General features: G+C 37.7%; 1 protein-coding gene across 2 annotated transcripts in view; it reads left to right on the top strand.

Annotated features, from left to right (window-relative positions):
* The window catches only part of YLPM1 (YLP motif containing 1), a 55,088-nt gene that overhangs the window by 8,743 nt on the left and 23,326 nt on the right, over positions 1–23,019 (top strand). For both annotated transcript variants that reach the window (XM_007425434.4, XM_007425435.4), the window contains exons 2-13: positions 876–1,106; positions 1,719–1,913; positions 3,126–4,402; positions 6,401–8,479; positions 9,476–9,596; positions 13,036–13,540; positions 14,152–14,247; positions 14,586–14,763; positions 17,808–17,941; positions 19,552–19,706; positions 20,908–20,970; positions 21,323–21,442. In XM_007425434.4, coding sequence (XP_007425496.2) covers positions 876–1,106; positions 1,719–1,913; positions 3,126–4,402; positions 6,401–8,479; positions 9,476–9,596; positions 13,036–13,540; positions 14,152–14,247; positions 14,586–14,763; positions 17,808–17,941; positions 19,552–19,706; positions 20,908–20,970; positions 21,323–21,442 — 5,154 coding nt within the window. The remainder of the gene's footprint in view (positions 1–875; positions 1,107–1,718; positions 1,914–3,125; positions 4,403–6,400; positions 8,480–9,475; positions 9,597–13,035; positions 13,541–14,151; positions 14,248–14,585; positions 14,764–17,807; positions 17,942–19,551; positions 19,707–20,907; positions 20,971–21,322; positions 21,443–23,019) is intronic.

The raw sequence follows: 23,019 nt of genomic DNA, 5'->3' as shown, positions 1-23,019 counted from the left end.
CATCTATCCGCCCCACCAGGTCAGGTAAGAGAGATATGCTGCAGGTCCCATCTCCAAAGGAACTCCATTTGGCGGGACCCAGGCAGCATGCCTTTTCTGCTGTGGCCCCCGCTCTCTGGAACACCATTCCCACCAAGGTGAGGTTAGCCCCATTTCTGTTAGCCTTCCAGAAGGCCCTTAAAACATGTTTTTTTCCACCTGCCTTGGGGATTCCAGGGAAACCCTGCAAGGTGGCTGTATGAGATTAAGTGATGTTTGTTCTCTTGCTTTTTGGGTCTTATCTGTTTATTTTATATATTTAATTTATACGTTTATTTTATTTTTGGTTGTTTTTAGATTGTTATGGAGTTTTTATTTGTTGTTATGTTGTATGCCTCCCAGAGCCTCCTGTTTGTGAGGTGGGTGGCTATATAAATATGCTCAATAAATAAAATAAATAAATTTCACAAAATAACTCTAATAGCTAGAGTTTGGGTGGGGGGAAGGTTGGTGAGCTTTTTATTTGTTTTTTTAATGCCTTCAAGTCGATGTTGATTCCTCACAGCTGCCTAGACTAGTCCCTACATTTTTCCTGGCAAAATTTTTGGAAGTGGATTGACATTGCCTTCTTCCCAGGGCTGAGAGAGAGTGACTCGCCCAAGTTTACTCAGCTGGCTTTGCGTCTAAGGCAGAACTAGAACTCACGGTCTCCTGGCTTCTAGCCTAGTGCCTTAATCACTACACCAAACTGGCTCTCTTGTTTGAATTAGTTATCAATATTATTTTAAAAACATGGATGTGTTTTCTACTTTGCAATAGGTGCTATACCTTTCTTCAGATTCTAGAATATTCTCTGTTTCTCTATGAAACTACTATACTTCTCTCCTTTGTTGTAGGAACAACAGCAATATTGGTATCAACAGCATCTGCTTACTCTTCAGCAAAGGGCAAAAGCACATGCATTGGGACAGCAGCAGCCGCCCATTGTTAATGATGCCCCTGAACAGAGGCAAGAAGAAAGAGAAATACCTGTTTCTAGTGAGCTTTCTGAACCCACTTTGAATTATGAACCCATATTACCACATCCCAAAGATGAGGAGCTTCCTGTGTCATCTGTTGAGCATAAGGTGTGCTATCTCCAGAAGTGTCACTGTATATAACTGCTCATTGATAAAGATTTCTTTTCCCTATTTTGCTTATTTCAGATATTTTAAATTATTTGTTATTAATGGAAGGATGGTTTGTAAATCTTGAGGCATGTGTCATTTGGGGACCAAAATTTGCAGCAGGGGTGGGCAACTGGCAGTGCCAGTCCCCTTCTTTGGGTTCCCTTGAGCCTGCCCTGACTAATGTTGCTGAAATTTATGGTAGAATTTTTCACAATTTTGAGACAGCAAACACATGAAAACTTCAGTCTGAGTATATAATAGTTTTAACATAGTTTGAAAACAAATATTAAGCCCAGAAAACTCCCCCTCCCAAGTCAAGAGAAAAAGACAGGCACATCTTCTTTGCGTCATTCCCCATCATTTCTGTTGCCACCATGATGCATTACGTATTACTGGAAATGACCTACCTAGGTTAAGCAACAGCAAAATGATACATTTGTGGATGACACCTAAGAAGTAATGTTAGCCTTTTTGCTATTTTTTAAAATGTTTTTATTCCTTATTTTATCCTTTTAGTTGGAATTCTAATCACTGATTGAAATAAATTATGACTAATTCCTTGTACCCTAGCTAAACATTGAACCTCCAGAAGATCCTGAAGAAAGCTTGAGATTACAGCAGCTACAGGCAGCAGCAACACAATGGCAGCAGCATCCACAACAAAGAGTGGGTTTCCAGTATCAAAGAATAATGCAAAAGCATTCACAGTTGCAACAAATTCTGCATCGCTATCAACAGATTGTGCAGCAGCCATCACATTTGCCAGTGAGTTGTTTAAATATTCTGCTTTTACACATTTGTCAGTAAATTGTTAAAAAAGATACAATTTTTACTTCATTCTGCGTGAGTGAAATTGAATTTTTTTTTATTTTTGCGGGGGGTCAGTGTTGACTTCTGGCAACTGCCTGGACTAATCCCTGCAGTTTTCTTGGCAAGATTTCAAAAGTGCCATTGTCTGCTTCCTAGGGCTGAGAGAGAATGACTGGCCCAAGATCACCCAACTGGCTTCGTGCCTAAGGCAGGACTAGAATTCATAGTCTCTCAGTTTCTAGATGCCTTAACCACCACAACAAACTGATTCTCCAGTGAAATGGTTACTATGTTTTAATTATGAAATACAGCTTAATAGTTATTTATGTTTAATTATTCTTCATAGTTTTTTCCTGTGTTTGGGTAGATACAGTCTGTCACCCCTCAGATGTCTTGGAGCTCAGTTCCGTTTGTTTGTTTGTTTGTTTGTTTGTTTGTTTGTTCTCCGCCCACCTCCCCTGATGGGGGACTCTGGGCGGTTCACATAACCCATTAAAACAATAAATATATATACAATCACATAAAACATAAAAACTGTACAAAACGTTACTAAAAGAAAAGAAAAAATCCAAGAGGCTGATGGTTTCCAGAGCTGCAGACGACAGGCCTCTAAGGGGCTAGTCATCCCCACACCTGATGTCTTCCCTCCCCACCCCAGGCCAAGTCTTCTAATCTTCTCCTGCTCCTGCTCCTGCTCCTGCTCCTGCTCCTGCTCCTGCTCCTGCTCCTGCTCCTGCTCCTGCTGCTGCTGCTGCTGCTGCTGCTCCTCCTCCTCCTCCCCCGCATCAATATGGTTATTTCAGCCTGGAATTTATGGGAGTTGAATCTTAGGACTTCTTTATGTTAGAGAATGCTGGCAACATATTTGCCTAGTAGTGAAATGTTATGTTCTTGTTCTTTTTCTAGAAATTATATATCAATCTTAGAAGTAACACTGTTGATACTAAAACCACTTCCTAATGAAAACTAAACTAAAAACACTTTTTTACTAGAAAATAGTAATAAATTGTGGGTGAAAAAAATAAGTGAAATTGTGGAAAGTATGGAATTTCGTTTAAGCTTGATATGTTTGCTACCCTGATACATTTGGATAAGTGTGAGTACAGATCATGACTTTAAAAAACCCAAACTTACAATATCTTCATTATTACTTTCTTTTTCTGGCAGACAGCAACAGTGGAGATGCAGCTACAGCATTATGAGACTCAGAATAAGCAGTTCCAGCCACTTTACAAAGAGTGGGAACGTGAATTTCAGCAGTGGCAGGATCAACTTCAGGCCTATCCTCACAAAGACCAGCTTCATGAGTGTGAGAAACAGTGGAAAATGTGGCAGGGACAAATGAAAGCCACTCATAATCACCTTCAGGAGAAGGTGAAGTCTCTTCAAAACATGAATACTCAGTGTCCTGGGAATACAACATTTCCATTTTCTCCATATTCTCAAACAGTGCAAGGTGGTGTGCCTGTTTTACCTGCAGCTACGCTTCCTTCATCAACTACTGGATTTTCTGCTGGCCCATTGCCATCTGACATGACTGTTTCAAAAGAATCTGGACCTAAGAGCACCCAGACCACTGAAACAAGGCCAACTCTATTTCCTAGTTCTAATTCTTTTTCTTTTAAAGTTAGTGAATCACTTTCCACTTCTCAGGTGACAGAGGTGATCAGGCCAGCTCTTCTTCCTACCCCTTCATCTGGTTCTTTCACATACAAAACAGATGATTCTTCTACTACTTCTCAGAGCTTGGAGACAACCAGGCCAACTTTGTTTCCTACTCCTAGCTCTTTTACGTTTAAAGTTACAGAGTCACTTCCTACTTCCCAAAATACAGAAACAGCTAGGCCAGCTCTTCTTCCTACCCCTACTACTACTACCTTTTCATACAAAGCAACTGAATCTCCTGCTACCTCCCAGACCATGGAGACAGCTAGACCAGCTCTGCTTCCTACACCTACCCACACTTCCTTTCCTTTTAAAAATAGTGATTCATCTGTCATCCCACAGGGAACTGAAACATCTAGGCCAGCTTTGCTTCCTACTCCTACTTCTGCTTCTGCTTTTTCATTTAAGGTTGGTGATTCAAATGCAGCTACCCAGGCCACTGAAACCACCAGACCAGCCCTTCTTCCTACCCCTTCCCCTGTTTCTTTTTCTTATACTGATACATCAGCCACTTTGTCTTATCATTCAAATGTGACAGCATCTGCTAGCTCTTCAGACCAAGGTAGTTCTTATGCTCCTCTGGGCAAACAGGCAGTGGCATTTGGGTCTGCCTCATCTGACCATGCTTCTGTTAAAGTGAAATCAAATTCTACAATAGCATCATCTGTGTCCAATACTACTACCACTGCCACCACTACCTATCAGAACAGACCACTGAGGCCAGCTGGGTTTCCTGATTCCCCCAGGGGACCATACTATGAAGGCCCAAGGGGCCCAAGGTAGGTTTTCTTTTTGTTTCATTTTTACTTGGAAAATCCTATATTATGTAATGTTGTAGAAATATTCTTAAACCTAGGTTTCTTATACTATACAGTTGGTCTTTAGAGATGCAGTGTGCTTATAGAGATAAGAATATGCTTATCTGATGGTCATTGCCATCTTTCCACCTTGCCAATGTGGGAAGGTACATTATGCTTTACATATATACACCTCAGACTTTCCTGAATAATTTAGGAAATTATTCTTCCAAATACTCTGTTTACTTTTCATGATGAAGGATGTTGCTTGAAACAGGGCCATGAGGTCAGGAGTAAGCTCAACAACTCTGGTTTGTCAACAACTTTGCAGCCAAAATGGATTCATAAACAATCCAGAAGAATCTCAAATAATGTAGAAGAGCAAAAGAAATTGTACAGCCAGACAACTCATGCTTACACTTATAGAAGGCAGGGAAGATGGAAGGAAGAGTACATATATTCACAGCAGTAATTGTAGAGCTGAAGCTGATGTATTATATCAGATGCTACAAAGCCTCCTGCAGCTGGAGTACCTGGCAGGCCAAATATAAAGTCTACCTCAGAAACAACTCAAGCAATATTTGTTATAGATCCCCTCTTATTTAGATGAATAGCAGAATCATTTGATAATCAGAAATACCCTCTGTGGAGTTAGTCATTTCGAGTACTCTTTTGTTTCATTACATTAAAGGGATTTGTACAAATTGTGTTTGTATTTAAATTTGATGCCTTTAGGTATTTTGCCATTTTATCTGACTTGAAGTTGAATTCTGCACCAAAAGAAAGAGCACAGACAGAATAAATAATGCATAAAGCAATTTTTTTTCAAATGCAAGAAATGTTTATTCAAATGCAAGATCCCTGGCGTGATGGATATTCCATCCGTGTGCCACAGATTACATTTTTAATACATTTTTATCTTATCTCCAGTACCAAGTGCCGTATAGTATATTGTAAATCATATAATACATAGATATGATTTATAATATACTACTAGGTTAATGTTATGACAAACATGAAAGATGTTTGATAAAAAAAATCAATTTGGAATTCCCAATGAAGAATATTTAAAAACCATGATCTGGAAACATAATAAAATATACCTATTTCCCTGTATGATACTTTAGTGCTCAAGTTGACATGGAGACACTTGCTAATATCAAATCCTTAAAATGACTGGCCCAGAACAAAAAAGCTTTTCAACTAGAAAAATATCCAACTATAGGGCTGACAGGGCCAAAGAACAGCCTTAACCAGAGCAAGATTTGAGTTCCTGGATTCTGTAGTAAAACACAGGCAATTTCATCAAGCACCTTATTCAGAGAGGATATGTATATGTGGCTCACCACAAATAGAGGACATCACTCATATCCCCTTTGACTACCAACTATATTGCTTCAGCCAGAGCACAACATTTAAAGTCACTAATTGACAGGACAGCCCATTGGGCTGCTATCAATAAGCTATCTTATCGTACAAACACATGGGCAGTAAGAAAGACTGCCAGGTTTATAGCTAAAGCCATCCAACAGAGCTTCCTACCTCTATCAGACTGAGGTCAACTGCCAAGGGGATGATCTTATCTGATTACTTCATTGCTGTATTTTACCCTATTTTATTTGATATGGTTGTTTGACTAATCAGTAAACAATAAACTGCACTGAAATGTTAGTCTGTTCTTGTGATTAAGTGATAAGTCAACCAAAATTCCCAGTGGGAAGAATCTCAAGATAGAGCAAACTATTTCTGCACTGAATAACAGAATAGTGGAGAACTGAGTAATTAATAACAGAGCTAACTTTCCCCCACCATCCACTTCTCCCAGCTGTTGTCCCTCTCAATACAGCAAGTGTGCACTGTTTTATACATGTGATTTAAATTTTATATTTATTTCACTGACCAGGAGACTTATGGAATTGTTTTATAGGAAAGTCTCACCAAATCTGTTAATTGAATAAAACATTCTGTCTAAACCCACAGGTTTGATGGACCACGAGGAAGAGGCTTTGAACCTCCAAGGCAGAGAGGTCCTCATTTTCAGGGCCAACGCTTAGAAGGTCCAAGGCCAAGACTTCAGAATCAGCATATAGATGGATCTTCAGGAAAACAGGGGACTATCCCTCGAGGGCCAGCAGCAGCATTTTACACTCCTTCAGGAGCATCACACATGCAGCCTAACCAAGCAAGTGGACCATGGTGGCGGGGACCTAGGCCTCCTTTGGGACAACAGAACCATCAAGGAGAAAATAAAGAACTGTTTACTGATATTGTCAATAAATCTAAATTTATGCCTGACCCAGTTCAGCCAGATAAGAGCTTGCCTAAAGTACATCAAAATACATCCAGAAAGGAGGCCATAGAAGTAATGGCAGAAATAAAGAAACCAAGTGCCATGGATTCTGGATTACATGCAGAGGCATCCAAAACTTCTTGCACTTCCACAAGTCTGCATCAGATACCAGTTTCCACTCTTCCTCCAAAACCAGGAGGGAAGAAAACATTACTACCGTCACCAATCATAGGAAATAAAGATATGAACTCTACAGAAAATAAACTGGTTTCTCCAGACAATAATCAGAATAAGGAATCATCTAAACTAGAAAGCAGGGAGAAAGGACAAATGAAGCCAGGAGATAATCAGGGAATAGGGCCAGCTGGCAGAGGCAGGGGACAGTGTAGAATGGAAGATACTAGAGGTAGAGGACGGGGCCGATTAGAAGATATGAGAGGAAGAGGAATAGCAAATAGAGGGAGAGGTCAGTCAAGGGATATTGCTGGTAGAGATATAAGCAGTGGGCCAGGAACCCATGACAAACTTCCAGAAGGTCAGTTAGGCAGCTGGGAACCTGGGATGGGTGGACAGTCAGGCAACCAGGAAAGGCCAATGGGCAGGCGATCAAACAGCCAGGAAAGAGGGTTACCAACTCCTCGGATGGGAAGCAGGGAGAGAGTCCGAGCAAACAGCCGGGAAAGAGGTACAGTCAGGCCTCCCAGCAGTCAAGAGAGAGGACTGGATTGGCAAATTGGAAGCAGGGAAAGAGGCCCAGGTCGACAACCTACTAGTCGAGAGAGGGGCCCAGATAGACAAGGTAATAGTCGGGAAAGAGAACCCATTAGGAGGCCTAGCAGCCGGGAGCGGGATCTACACAGACGTGATACAGGACTTGGAGGTGCTATTGAAAATTTACCATTTCGTGAAGAACCACCAAGGCCTCCATGGAGTTATGAAGAGGAAAGCATAGAAGAGGGTCATTCATTTGAATACAGAGATATTCCTCCTTTAGAACGCAGACGATTGGATGATTGGGAAAGAGATAGATATTGGCACGATCGAGACCAGAGGTATCATGATGATTCCCTTGATCCATATGAGAGAGAGGAGGTGTTACCACAACGTCATCCATTGCCCCCTCTTTCACCTCTTCCCCCTCTTCCTCCTTTACCTCCTTTGTTGGATCGAGAGCCATTTTGGGATGAATGGGAAAGGCCACTCGGTAGAGACAGAGAGGGAGACAGAGATCTTGACAGGATCAGAAGACCCTTGGATGCGTATGATCGTGAATTGGAAAGAGACTGGGACAGGGATTATATCAGACCATTGGGGGACAGAGATACATTGAGTTGTGATATGGACATACCGCCTCTACCTCCTTTGCCACCTCTGCCACCACTCCCTCCATTAGATAGATATCGTGAGGATAGATGGCTAGAAGAGAGAGACAGAGATTTCTATGACAGAGATTCTAGAGACAGAGGGGAGATTAGAATTCGCGAATATCCAGAGCGACGTGATACATGGAGAGAACAGTCTGATTTCCCACTTGACAGAGGGGATTGGGAGAGAGAGAGATTTTCAGAGAGGTGGTATCCTGATGAAATGGATAGATTTGCACCTTTAGAAGATCATCTGGATCCACCACCCCTGCTATCACGCTCATCTGAATTATTGGAAGAAGAGCCAAATTTAGCTTCTGAGCAGTCATTAGGAGGAGTAATGGTCCTTAGTCAAAGGCAACATGAAATAATCTTGAAGGCTGCCCAAGAGCTAAAAATGCTACGGTGAGTTGATTTTTTTTTCTTGTCTCTTTATTTTAGGATAATTATATTTTCCTCAACTTTCTCTTTAAATAAATTGCCCTTACAAAGTACTTTAAAAATATAGTCAGGTATCAGCTATAAATCTTTTAGTCACGTTAAATGAAAGGGCACTTTATGCAAGTTTAGTTTCCTTTTGAGTCAAGGTTCATTGAAATAACTTTTAAATAGTGTATCTTGTGAATCTTAAGTTAAAGGAATTAATCGCTGTTTTAATTCAGATCTTCCAGTAAAAAAAAATATAAGCACAGGAAGCACATGATAGAAGAGTTCAAATAATATAGCTGGTAGTGATAATTTTTGAATTGTCATGATGAAGAAAGAATCCTGCCTTGTAATCTCATATAGAATTGGGCGAGGGAAGGGCATAAAGAAAAAAAGATCTGTGAAACAGAAATGATTATTTTAATTAACACGGAATATGTATGGAATCCATTCATATAGGTTTTCTTTAAGAACATAGCTCCATCACCAAATTCCATGAAAACATTTGAAAAGTAAGCTGGGATAGCTCAAAGGAAGGCTAACAATTACTAGTTCTTCCAAGAGACAGTTTTCTCTCACACCTGTGGATTTATCTCTATATCTTTAGATCCAGGATTCAGATGGATCTCAAAAGCTTTGTACAGTAAATAAAAAAGCCTGTTAGAAGTCTACTCCTGCTTAAATATATAAGTATACTTGTAAGTATATAAGCATATCAATACCTCATACTATCACATTCTTGGACAGATGGTATGATATACTTTCAGAGTTGATGGGGCAACTGAGTCATATTTAAAGATTCCAAGTTTCTAGCATCTCCTCTTTTTAGCTTACCACCTGATAGGCCCATAAATCTGAAGCTGGGAGGTCTCCCTGGAGGCAGCATTCCACAGTATTCATACCACAACTGAAAAATGTGTAGTTTATATCCTTAAAAAGACCATTTAAGACAAACAATATACTTTTTGATTATAGGGAACAAAAAGAACATATGCAGAAGATGAATGAATTTGTTCCTGAGACTCAAATGTCTGAAATCCCACCACAAGAAATGCCTAGGTCACAAAGTACATCTGCTAGGAAGGATAACTTTCAGGTAAATTAAAATATTGCTGTGTAAATGCTGTTCAAGGATGACTTTCACACAGTCTATATGTTTTAAAAAATACAGTCTGGTTTTCCTATAAAAAAAAATCCTCAAGATAATTTGCAAAGTTGTCCTAAATCATTATCATAAAATGTAGAAAAATATGAGCATGTACACCCTCATTTAGCGACTGACTTCCATTTAGCAACCAGGTTGCTAAGTGAAATGGTTGCTAAGTGAACATTTGACAGAGAGAGAGACATGCTGTGAAGATCACTGGTTGCTGCCATCTCATTCAGATAAAGTTCTCGCATACAGTACACCAGTGTTACTCTTACTCTGGCATGCGTTGTCAGGCGCACACAATTTGGTCATAAATGTACGGATTTGTCAGAAAATAAGTTTTTTATTATACCATTGAATTTGCAAATGGTCACTAACCAAGGTAGTCACTAAACAAGGAGTGTGTATAACAACAAATAAAGCACAAAATCTGAATCTGTTATACATAACCCTATATATTTGGCTGAAACAATTTCTTATGATTTTCCTAGTTGATTATAAGTTTTTAATTCTGAGATACATATATTAGAGGAGAATTTTATACCTTGATTTATAAACAAGGGTCTGTTTCATTTTCTGGTGGAATTTTGTCTTAAAATTGAATTTCAGCTTTCAAAAAAAAAAAATCCAACATGGCATTTGTGTAAAAACAAGATGCTTTAATCTTTGATTCTTGCCAGTTTTTTTATTGTCACTGCCTTAATGCTGTTATAAGTTGTTCTACTGGAACACCTATCCATCAGGAATGGATTTTGAAGATGAGAGAAAGAGAAGGCAGGTGGAACTCACCATGTTCCCATGTTTTGATATATCAGAGTCAGAATTCATTAGTGCTACAACAGTAATATTTAACTGCAAAGCAAGAAATGCCATGTAACATTTCGTTCCTCTTTAGTTTCTCTCTAATAGTTCAGTATACTTTATAAGTATAAAATATATTTCCTTTTCATTTGAAAAAGAAGCCCAAAGTAGGATAAACCATGGCCAACAAAATATATAATGAAAATGGCATAAGCCTATATTATAAAGTACCAGACACAGAAATTATTTCATGTTTTGTTCTTGTGAGGTTCAAAATGATGTTATCTGCTTTCTAAAAGATAATAATAGAGAGTTTTGGCATGGTATTTCTCCAAAAAGAAAGTAGCAAAAAGCAGGTAGCAGAAACAGGTTGACTTTGTCTGGACTTGGAAACTAAGTAGGGTCAGGCCTATTATTGGAGGATACCATAACTTAGGTTAGACTGAGAAATCAAAAACATCTCAGAAAAGGGAGTAGCAAACCAATTCCATACTGTTGCCAAAAAATCTGCATGGAATTGTCCATGAAGTCACCAGGAGTCAGTTCAATTCAACTTAATTACTAAAAAACAGTTTTATAATTTTAGAACCTATTTTTCATCTTCATAAGCTTAAATTTAAATGCATATTGAAAGAACTGATCTTTGAATTCATCAAAGCATGGATGATTATTACTGATATGTGAGGCGCAGCTGGCCATAGGGCAAACACCTCTATTATTTTGGCTTAAGGGTCCAAGACCAGGTGACTCCATCTTTCTATCAACATAAACATCCAAAATTCCAGTACCTCAGTTTCTCTTGAATTTAATTGTTGCTCAAATCAAGTTCAGCATGGCTTCTGAACACCAATTCAGGAAGGTCTGTGCTGCCCCTGGGTTGGATGAAAATAGATTTTGGGGTTATGACATTACACTTGAAACTTGCTATTGTTCCTGGGTTTTTTAAATTAAATCTAAAATGATATAATCTGAATGACCCTAAAAGATAATTCTTGGGACATAGAATAGTAGTTATGGCACTTAGTGTTTGTGACTGATATATTCTGTTTGAGGCAGCATGTGTTGTATGTGTTGTTTAACTGATAGCTGCTCCAGAGAATTGTACTTTTATTTTTATATTGTAAATGTCTTTATTTGGGGAAGCTCCAAGGAAGAAGTAATGATTTATCCAGCAGTTCATAGCACTAGTTTGTATAAGCAAGACAACAGTTACTCATGATTATAATATCCTTTGTAGTTATACAGCTGATAGGCAAAAGCAAACAGTTGGTTTTGTTTTTTACCACATGGCTGCTTTACCTGGAGCTGCTTGCAAAAACTTAACCATAGGGCTGAGACGTAGGAAGATAACTTTGGACCACTGAGATTAATGTTGCTAATAAAAAGGTTTTATTTGTGTATATATATATATATATATGTATGTATATGGCCACCCAACTTGCAGATTGCAACTCTGGGTGGTTGACATAGTATTAAAAACACAAAACAACCAATAAATATAAAAGCCACAAACAACACAATACAACACAACCAAAGCTAACCCACAATCATATTAACATTTCCCAAGCCATTTCAGGATGGGTTGATTCAATGCTGTGGGTCAGTGCTCAGGGGAAAACCCAGAAGTTCAAGGCCTTACAGAAGGCCAACACAGGGCCATCTGAATCTCAGAGGTATGCTGTTCCACAAGAGAGAGGCATATTTGATTTTGTTTTGTTTTTGCACCTTCAAGTCAGTCTTGACTGTTGGTAACTAAATGAACAAGTCCGTGCAATTTTCTTGGCAGTATTTTTGGAAGTGGTTTGCCGCCTTCTTCCTAGGTCTAAGAGAGAGTGACTGGCCCAAAGTTACCCACCTGGTTTTGTATCATAGTCTACCAACATCTAGTCCAGCCCCTTTAAATTTGATAGCTTAGATGTTTATAAACAATAGCATTTTCAACATATGTCTTAATTTATATTTGTTTTGTACCCATTTTTAATACTGAAAGTCTACAAAAAGTACATATTTTAGAAAAGAATCAAGGCATATAGTTGTATAACAGTGGTTCCATATATATATCGTGTCATGCTTAACAATAGCTTCATGCAGCCTTCTCCAAAATTAGTTATGCTGGCTGTGAATGAAGGAAATTAGTTTAACATGCATAGAGGGCATCATTTAGCCTAGCAAGATTGCATAAATAGGAACAGTCACAATGAATGCTGGACTCATGCACTACCTTCTCTCCTCTTCCTGCAATCCAGGTTTAGAAATTCGACCAAATTGCACTTTGGTTGCTTGTTGAATATATGGATTTGGGCCTATGATTAACTAAAAAAGTCAGCTTCAGAAAATACTGTTTCAGATCAAGTTGTTTTAAAGTAATCAATGTTTCCTCTCAGTTTTGGTCGAGAAATCCTAACGGTCCATGATTAAACTAAAAGTGAAAGCTTCAAAGCTGGCCACATTGGAGAGAAAAGGGAGAAGCATGGAATCCAATGGTTCACTTTGTTATGGCATGCAAAGAAAATCATGGCTGAAAACATTGTTGATATGATAGTTATTTTACAAGTGTTTTCTTTTCAAATTTCCTATTATTTAGGCCTCTTCTGAAATGCAAGGTAAAATACCAGTAGAGGAACAACCTATTAAGCCTACTCCAGCTGTAATCATAAAGCCACCAGTCTTGTTTCGGAAACCTACTCCAACCACTAAGCCACCTCCTATAAAATCATCTTCTCCAGTGATAAGACCCCCTGTTCCAGCTACAAAGGTTCCTATCCCAACAGGGAAACCATCTGCTCCACCATTACAATCAAATATTTCAATTCCCATTTCAACTGCAGCAACAACTCAGGTTTCAGTTCCCATGGTAAAGTCATCATCTGGGATGAATCAGGAACGTTGGGATGAGGACTCTTTCCAGGGACTTTGGGACAGTAGTGAAGATAAAGGGTTGAAATCAGAATATGACTTATCTACATCTGATTCCTCATTGGCTTCACCAACAGTCTCAGCATCTCTTGTGCCTGGTATGGCACTTCATTCCAAGCCACCAATTTTTCATCAGACTGTTGACTACGGACATGGACACAGCCATGGTCAAGGTGAATGCTATTAATGTTTTGATTGCTACTTAATAAAACATTAAGGAGCTTCCTGAAGAGGCCTGTTCTGGATCTCTTAGTATTTTTGGGAAAGGTTGTAGAAAAGGTGGTGGGACAGCAGCTACAAATGGTCTGGAGGAAGTGGATCATTTAGACCTCTGGCAGTTAGAGCTCAGGCCTAACTAGGGACTAAAATCACATTGGTCTTCTTCACGAATGACCTGCACTGGGATTTGGAAGGAGGGAGTACGCCCACCCTTCTACTAAATCTCTCAGCAGCATTTGTTACTACTGACCACTGTATCCTTCTGGACTGTCTGTGAGGGCTGGAGGTCAGAGGAACCATATTGTGGTGGATCTGCTCCTTTGTGAGCAAGCAGTTGGTGTTTGCAGAGCAAAGGAGATTCCATTTATGCCACAACACTGAATCCCAGAATCTTGTTTAATATCTACATGAAGCCACTGGGAAAAACCACCAATTTGGAGTGAGATATCATCAATATGTTGATGATACACAGTTCATCCAGGCCAAATTAAGAATGCGATGGAAGTTTAGAACCAGTATCTGGAGGCTGTCGGGGTCTTTAATTTTATTAATTTGTATTTAACAGATATAACTACCAGTAAAAGTGGACAACAAATTCCATACGGGGAGCGAATAACTCTGCGTCCAGAACCTCCTCATGAAAGGCAACCCTTTTCAAAAGGTGGATTTATCTTTGTTGTCACAGAAATATCTCTTTGAGAAAAAAGACATTTGTTTGGAATTTGATAGCTTTCTTCTTAAGCTGAGCTGCATTTTTCTCTTCTTTTTGTGATGTGATAACTTAAATGCTTTGGATTATTTTAAATATTTAGAATTATTTTATATAATGTGCAGAATGAGATTCTTTCTTTGCGTATAACATTAGTGTATGAAGGGAAAAATTGGGTTCAACATAGTCTTGTCCCTGATATGATCATTTTATTTGCAATCTGGTTCAGCTCAAAAATTTCTTTACTACTGTAGGCTAGATCTAAGATAATTCTGACTTTTTTTTTCCAGAACACTTAGGCCAGCGAGACCGATACATCAAGGAGAGAGAGAATTATTTTGAACGACAAAATAATACCAATCCAGACCACAGGGATTTCAGAAGGGAACGGGAACCATATAGGGACCGGATTTCTGGAGATCATGATCGGGAAAGATTTGACAAAGAACGATACCCACGAGAAGACAGGTATATAAAGCAGAAATATTTAAATAAGAAAATGTGCTTTCATAATCGTTATTGAAACTTTTTATATAGTTGATTTTCTGTATAAACAAAAGTCGTGTTATAAACAAGAATAGAATCCTATTCTGCAATGTTAGACAGACAGAGAAAAATTCCTTTTATTCTTAATTGAGTTAATTTTTAAAAAGTCATATAAAATGGAATGTGTTAATATAGGATAAGTGAAATAGATGGCATAACACTTTGCTAATAATAGCAACACCAGCTCTTGTCATAATGAGTTCCAGGAAGCAGCTCACGTATCTTCATTGAGGAACACGCCATTGTTTCTTTTTTTATATATAATAATAATAATAATTTTATTAAACATTACAATTAAAAAAATAAAAACCAATACAAACTAAAAAAAAGAAAAAATAGAAAGTGCAGAAAAGAAAAAAAATAGGAAGAAAAATAGAAAAAAAGAAAATATAAGAATATAGGAAAGAAAAAGAAAATATATATATATAAAGAAATGGCTTCCCCCTTCATCACAAGTATGAACAATTTTAGTAACTTATCACCTTCTCTTAAAATACAACAAATGACCTCTTCTTCCCAAATCTCATCTCTTATCTATAAACAAATCCTTAAAACCTCGTCCATTCAGTCCTGATCAGCAAAAGTCCATTAAGGGTTACCAAAGATAGCAACATCTATTTTAACCTTGATCAAATAAACCAACTTTATATTCCTTTCTTTTACTTTTAACAATCTTGATCTTTAATCCCTTCAAATAATGTCCTAGAACTTGTTTTCTTTTCATTTTTTCTTTATCCCTTCTCACAAAATTCTTCAAAACTTTAACAAGTTTCTTTTATAAATCCAATATAGGAAAGTTATGCAGATCACTCTTTTAGTTTGTGATTTGTATATGCCTTTTAATTGTCAAGACATCAGGTGGTTTCATTTGTATATCCAGTGTAGCATCTTTTTCTGTATCTTGTGGAATCTTTCCATTCTTGCAGCCTGTCATTTTTAAATCCATTTTCAAATCACTCTCAGTCTTGTCCAGTAAAACTTGTTCATCTTTAATAACATCTTTTAAACACAGTTTAACTATAATGGCAGACACTCTTAAAATTAACTTCTGGGTCTGTTGTTCACAAATATTTTTTTTTTGTTTGATGTTTGTACAGTGTTAAAGTATTTTGCTCCATTCTGTATTAGTAAGTCAAATTTAAATGTTCTTCTTCTTTACTTGTAATCTTTAGTTCCTTCTGGTTCCCTGTAGAGTCCAACCTTCCAAGCCCCATCCTACCATATGTTTTTTTTAAGAATTCAAAACAACATCATTTTCCCATGGGAGGAATTCTTATAATTAATTGCAAAATCTTATTTCAAATTCATCTGGACCCTTAGTCCATTTGTAACTTTCCAGAATCAATGTTCCAATCACCTTTTTGCTATTTATTCCAAAAAAAGATTTTTTTAAAGTCTTTAAACTTGTATTTAAAACTTCTTTCATTAAGGATTAAGGAAACTCACCCGGTGCTATAAAACTTGTCGGTCTGTAGATTCCTAATAACTGAAAAGCAGTTAACAAGCAATTTCCAAAAGTGATTAGAAAATGAAGTATGCGAACCCTGTGTCCATAAGGGCACCGACCACAGTTTGGGCTAAGATGGCATTTCTTCATCTCCCAGAGCTCTAAACCCACCAGAGACTGCTGTATTGTGTCTCCTCATGAGGAGCAGCTGTCTGGAGCTTTGTGGGTGATCCCAAGTCCTCTCCTTGTCCAGAGAGAAATTGCAAAGAGCCAGTCCACTTACCGGCTCTTCATTATGCCGCAGTCCATCTTCAGTTTGCCATTTCTTCCCTGGAAGTGAACACACCATCGTTTCTAAGATCAATCAAGCTTTGGTTTTCTCTTGCCCTGCATCTAACACAAATGCATCTTATTGGAGTGGGAAGAACAGTGTGTGTTGTCTTTCACCTGTGATACTGATGCTGTGTTGTGGGGCAAAACATATCATGATTCCATTTTGATCGAATCTTACTCTGTTTCCCTCTATTGCTACTATCTTTTGCTAATTTGTTTCTCTTGCATTTTTCCTTGCTAACTATTAATATCTATATTTATACTGTGCTGTTTCAGAGTTTCATGGTATGTTGTAAAATGAAATGTTTTTGATTTTTAAAAAGCAAAGGTAACCATATTTGTCATAAGAAAAATCCAAAGTCATGTTAAGCCAGTACTGTCATTGGACATGTTGTGATACTGAGTTGCACTAATAAAGATAGTCATTCATTCTGGGCCAGGTCAGAGGCTGCCCACTTTACATCAGACCTGATCCAAAGCAAGATTTGTGCTTCACAGAAAAATACCGAAAACACAGAAAACATAAGCCATTGTAGCATGTTTACTTTTCAACAGAATCAGATGACGTTTTCAGGAAAAAGTGACCCTTTTGACAGCATGGTAACCACAGAGCTAGGCACCCTTAATTTATTTATTTTCATTTATCATTAGAAAAATGTCTATAATTTACATATTTTTGGACTGGATTCCGTAACATTTGCTAGCGTAATTGCTTTTGGGATAAATCATAACAAATTTCAAATTAATTCAGGCTAATAGGTTGAGATTTTTTTTATGTAAAAGGAATCTTTGCGTGTATGGGAGGTTTGATTTTGAGAAATTTTCTCTAATGGGTAAAGTTGACAAAATGGTAAGAGATCAACTAGGTTTCTTGCCTTCTTCCCAATAATCATGCCAAAAATCACTACAGGATATACTATATGGATATGCCATTTAGAATGGTCACACTAAAATATATTAATTGCATCCAGTAGCAGTAACAAGGAATGAGGTAATCAGAGAGTCTCTTCCACATTTTAGATAATTTATGTAATATGCTGAGCATTCATTTTGGACATTGACTTTATTGTTGGTTTTTGGGTTTTATTGCTGTTTTTGTGAGCCACCCAGAATTGTAGGCAGATAAGAAGGCCGTATAAATCTTTTAAATAAATAAATTCACTTGAGTGCTTTCTCCATTTGGCAGGCCATCTCCTTCAAGAAGTCAGTCTTACCGTGACAAAGATCATTCAGTCTCAAGAAGGGGAGGATTTGAAAGACAGTCGTATGAGCGGAAGCCTGATCGTCCTCCTTATGATCATGGGCCTTCCATGTTTGGAGGTATAATTCTAAAATCATTGAGAATTGGAATAGAAAATTAGTGGGTTAGAATGAGGATAAAAACGTAAACTTGATTGATGTTACTTATCAAGTACAAGTGGAACCTCTGTTTAAAAGACCAGTTGTAGGGGAGGGATATCCATTCCCAAATGTCTGTTAAATTACATCATTTGCAGGAATTGACATAAAATTAATGTACATTTAACTGCTAATCTGGAGCTGTGAATGCATAGATGTATCCATTATTGGGGTCAGGGTATCTAGGCGGAAGTGTGATACCTTGTTTCTGAAGTTCAGTAAATGAAGTATGTTAAATTATTTGACTCTCTAATTCAAAGAGTAATTGTAAGAGTAATTCTATAAATTATATGCACCAGTATCATAAAGATGTATGCATTTAGCTATTATAGCAAGCCAGTAGTATATAGAATTCTGACTTGACCTGTGAATAAGCATGAGGTTCACGCACATTGCTCAGTGTTTCTGCTTGAGTTTTCCTACTATTGAACCTGCAGACAAACTTGTATAGCTCTTTCTGTGGCTTGCTTAGAATTATGCACAAACACGAACACCTCCAGGCATTGATGTCTGTGAGAAAAGACCGATATACAGTACATAGACTAGCAGTTCAGGCTTATGCCATATAGCAGTGTTTTTCAACCTTGGCTGGCTAGGGAATTCTGGGAGTTGAAATCCACACATCTTCAAGTGGCCAAGGTTGAGAAACACTGCTATATGCCAACTACTCAGTAATCATTGAAAACTTTTGTGGATTCTTACGTAAGACAGTGGTCATCAATGCAATGCCTGCATTCATCATGGCACAGAGGATCCCCTGCCCCAGTAGTGGTTGTAGGACTACCAAAGTTAATAAAAATACTTTTTATAACATTAAAAATGACAGCTATCATGAGTAGGCCAAAAACATCCAAAATTTGGCAATCTTGCACTAACCCATCCATTATTTATGTATTTATTTTCATTTTGATATCTGCATCACAGACAACCTGCAGTATTTTTTGGACCATAAGTTGGGAACCACTGACACAGACCATTCATGATCAGATTAATGACTCAGATAGCCTGTGCATGCAGAGATGTGTATTATGTTAAAGAAGCAGTAGTGAATGCCCCGTAGCAGAATTTATCCCTTTTCCAGTCAAACCCACTCATATGCTCATATATCACTCTTCCAATTGTAGGTAGTTACCATACAATGAGCATGAACATAAGCTGCAAAAATGACATTTTAAATAGATTTTTTCATGATACTTTATGTTAATTTCTTCTGTTGTTAAAATCAAGTTAGTATATAACTTATTTCTAAAAAAGGAGTAAATTATTTAGTTAAAGATATTAATACTAGAGCCTCTGGATATGAAAGACAAGATTTTATTTCTTTCTTGGTTTTTTGGTATCATGCCATCTTCCGGTTGCTTATATTTGCAGTAGCAGAGACATTTAAAAAAATAAATTAATAATGTTTATTCAGTTGGGACAAAAATGCTAGGTTATTGGAAACAGAAATGGAACTTCTGCAGTTATTATTCTGTCCAGATATTTATATCTTGTTTTTTTCCTCTTCTTTCTCATGTAAATTGCATTGAAAGGTGATCGGAGAAATTATGCTGAGGATAGAATTCCCATTTCTGCTCCAACAATACCCCGACAACCACCACCTGCCCCACGTGTAGAGAGGAAACCAGAATCAAAAAATGTGGATGACATATTGAAGCAGCCTGGACGGGAAAGTAGACCAGAGCGGGTAAGTACTATGACTCTGGATTTCTAATCTGAGGTAACAAATGTGTAAGGAATTTTGCATTTCTGCTTGTATTTATGAAACAATGCTTTCTAGAGCTGATACTCATGCCTTCAAAAGTCTTTGGTGCATGGCTAAGTCAGTCTATGTTTGCACAATTATATTGTTATAGATGGTTTTCAGTGAAAAAATAAATTATTGAATCTTATATATTTGGTTGTCAAGGAAGACTACAATTAGAACAAAGGATTGGCATGAAGAAAGAGCAGCTTGTGAATGATGTCTCCTTCATAGGCCAATAGTCTTGTCATTCCAGCAGTATCTTGATTTCCAAATATGTTTTCTTTTTTTCACTCTAACATATTTTCTTCTTCTGAGTATGTACTACTTGTCTAATTAATTTTCTCATTTTCTGCTTAAACTATAATTATTGAAAAGTGGCATTATCCTAGTATCCAGAATTACATAGGTTATAACCGGTTTCCTGCAGGATTATTTTGATCCTGGAGTTGGACTCTGGTGGGAAGAGGGTATGAGTGATGAGCAGTTATATCATGCCAAATCTGAAATCTATTTCACTATTGCTACAATAATGTTGCTATGGTGATTTCATTTTGTGAATCTTTATTGAAGAATTTGCAGGGATTTGAGTACTGTAATACAGGTAGTCCTCATTGAATGACCGCTCATTCAGCGACCATTTAAAGCTACAGCAGCGCTGAACAAGGGGACTCACAACCATTCCTCATAGCTGTGGCCAACGCAGTGCCCCCATGATCACATGATTGTGATTTGGGTGCTTGGCAACCCGTTCACAATTCTGACAGTTGCAGCATCCCATGATCACGTGATCACCATTTACAACCTTTACTGCCAGCTTCCGACAAGCAAAGTCAGTGTGGAAGTCGGCAGGAGGTTGCAAATGATGATCACGTGACCACAGGACACTGTGACTGCACAGGATTCACCTAACGACAGCAACTGGAACTACTGTAACTGCTGTCATAAGTTGGCATAGTCATGTGATGTTGCACTTTATGACCACATTGCTTAGCAGCGAAGTTGCTGGTCCCAGTTATCATTGTTAAGCAAGGACTACCTATAGCTTGCCAGTCTGTAGTCAGAAAAATTATTTGGTCTACTGAATCCTCATTATTCAGCTTAAGAGGTGTGCATTCTTTCATCTGTGTGGTCTCTGTTTTAGATTGTCATAATCATGCGAGGATTGCCAGGCAGTGGAAAGACTCATGTTGCTAAGCTCATCAGGGTAAGTGGATAACTGGGTTGTTTTCTTTGTCCTCAGTCTGTATTGAAGAGTAGAGTAGAATTGAATTGCATGTTGGTTCCAGTCACTTGTTTCATTTCTTCATCCCAGTCACAGTTTCATTTCTTTATCCACCCACAGGACAAAGGGAAGTTATTTTTTGATGAAAATTCTGGATTTTACACCATACATGTTATTTAAGATTACCTTGTGTAACCTTTTTCTGTCCTATCATATATAACAACCAGGTTGATTGAACTGAAAATATGGAAATAGAATGTTCTCTTAGGAATTGGATGAAAATTTGGCTTTGATGGTATATGTTTCAAGATTTTTCTTTATTTTTCCTTCTTAGGATAAAGAAGTTGAATGTGGAGGAGCTGCACCCAGAGTACTCAGCCTGGATGACTATTTTATCACTGAAATAGAAAAAGAAGAGAGGGACCCAGATACAAAGAAAAAAATAAAAAAGAAGGTATTCTTAATGTATATTCCAATTATTGATTAAATTATTGTAGCTGATTTCCTACAGACATGAAAACTAACATAGTCATTTTTCTGGTTGACAAAATAGCCAAGAAACTATCCTAGTCTACATTCTATTTTAGAAAAATTTAGATTATGATCTAGGAGTGGAGAGTTGACAACTTTTTTTTCAGTTGAACAAATCCTTGATTATGTGCCATCAAGTTGATGTTGACTCTTACTGTACAATTTAATCTGTATTTTCTGGGTTGAGGAATTAGTTCATTTGGAACCAAATGGGTTTTAGATGGCTTTGCAGAATTTTCCTGACAATACAGTTGATGTTCTTCATGGTTCCCTGATTACTTCCAGGATTTAAAAAATGTCTTTGATTATCAATTATTGCTTATAGGTGTCTTCTCTTCATGATGAGCCATTAGTTCTCTGCCTCACACAAACTCATACAAGATAGCACTTATTGTAAGCAAGATTATTTCTAGATCATCACATGAGTGAAGCCCTATTCATTCATGAAAGAGGATGTGATGACAAGAGAGATGGGATGTACTCTCTGCTCTCACCTAGCTCTGCCACCCTCCATGAATCTGAAGACAAAAATATGCAGCAAGCAGTTTGCTACACGCTTTCAATACATTTTAAAATTCTGCAAAATTCTGGTTTTAAATCATACAGAAAGTCTACTTGAATATAACAGGTTTAGAGGATCATAGAATTGATGAGTTGGAAGAGCACACACGGATCATCTAGTTGAAACTTCTGTAATGTTCAGAAATACCAGTTAAACTGGAAAGGTTCTGAACCTGTGTTTAGAATTAGTGATGACTTAGACAAGGTTAAATAAGCAAAATCTACATCCAGGGAACGTAGATAAGGATAGTATACCATGGCTGCCTTGGATTCTCTTTAATTGATCAGGTTAATAGCACAGTGGTTCTCCTGGACTAGACTATGTCATTAAATAATTAGGCACTGGTTGTGGCCAGGTATGTGGTCAGATAAGATGTGGGCTTATGTATGATATATATTGACTGGACTATTGTACTGTATTCTAAGCCAGTGGAAGATTTCAACTTGTGCAGAATATCACTATATTTAATTAACATGGTGGATTTGGTGCAGTGATGCATTTGAGACAGTATCTCAATTTCTGTAGTGGACAAAAAAGTTAGAATATGTCCAAAAGAACCTTGATTAAAGCAGAGATAGATAATCCAATACTCTCCAGATTTTTGAATTTCAACTCCCATCCTAACTCCCATTCCTAAGTGTCAGCAATATTGATTCTTATTTTCTTGGACAAAGTATTGGAGCAAATGATAGTACCATCTTCTGGCATTCTTAGATAGTTCTGATCTTTTTAAGTTTGACTGCTAGTATGGACTGAAATACTGGGAAACATGCTGGAGGAGTAAGAGGAGAACCCTATTAATTTTCGTTGACCTGTCAGCATCTTTCAGTACTAAGAGCCATAGTAGCCTTCTAGATAATATTTCGGAAGTGGAAATTAGGGGGAATTGTGTCCCACTACTTCCACACCCATTAGGTGTGTGGATTCTTAATTTCATT

Source organism: Python bivittatus, unplaced genomic scaffold, assembly GCF_059951505.1.
Source record: "Python bivittatus isolate LINGU-HERP-01145 unplaced genomic scaffold, Pbiv_v1 ctg000480_np1212, whole genome shotgun sequence".
Lineage (NCBI taxonomy): Eukaryota > Metazoa > Chordata > Lepidosauria > Squamata > Pythonidae > Python > Python bivittatus.
Note: the sequence above shows the minus strand (reverse complement) of the source record. Positions and strands in the feature narration are given on the sequence as shown.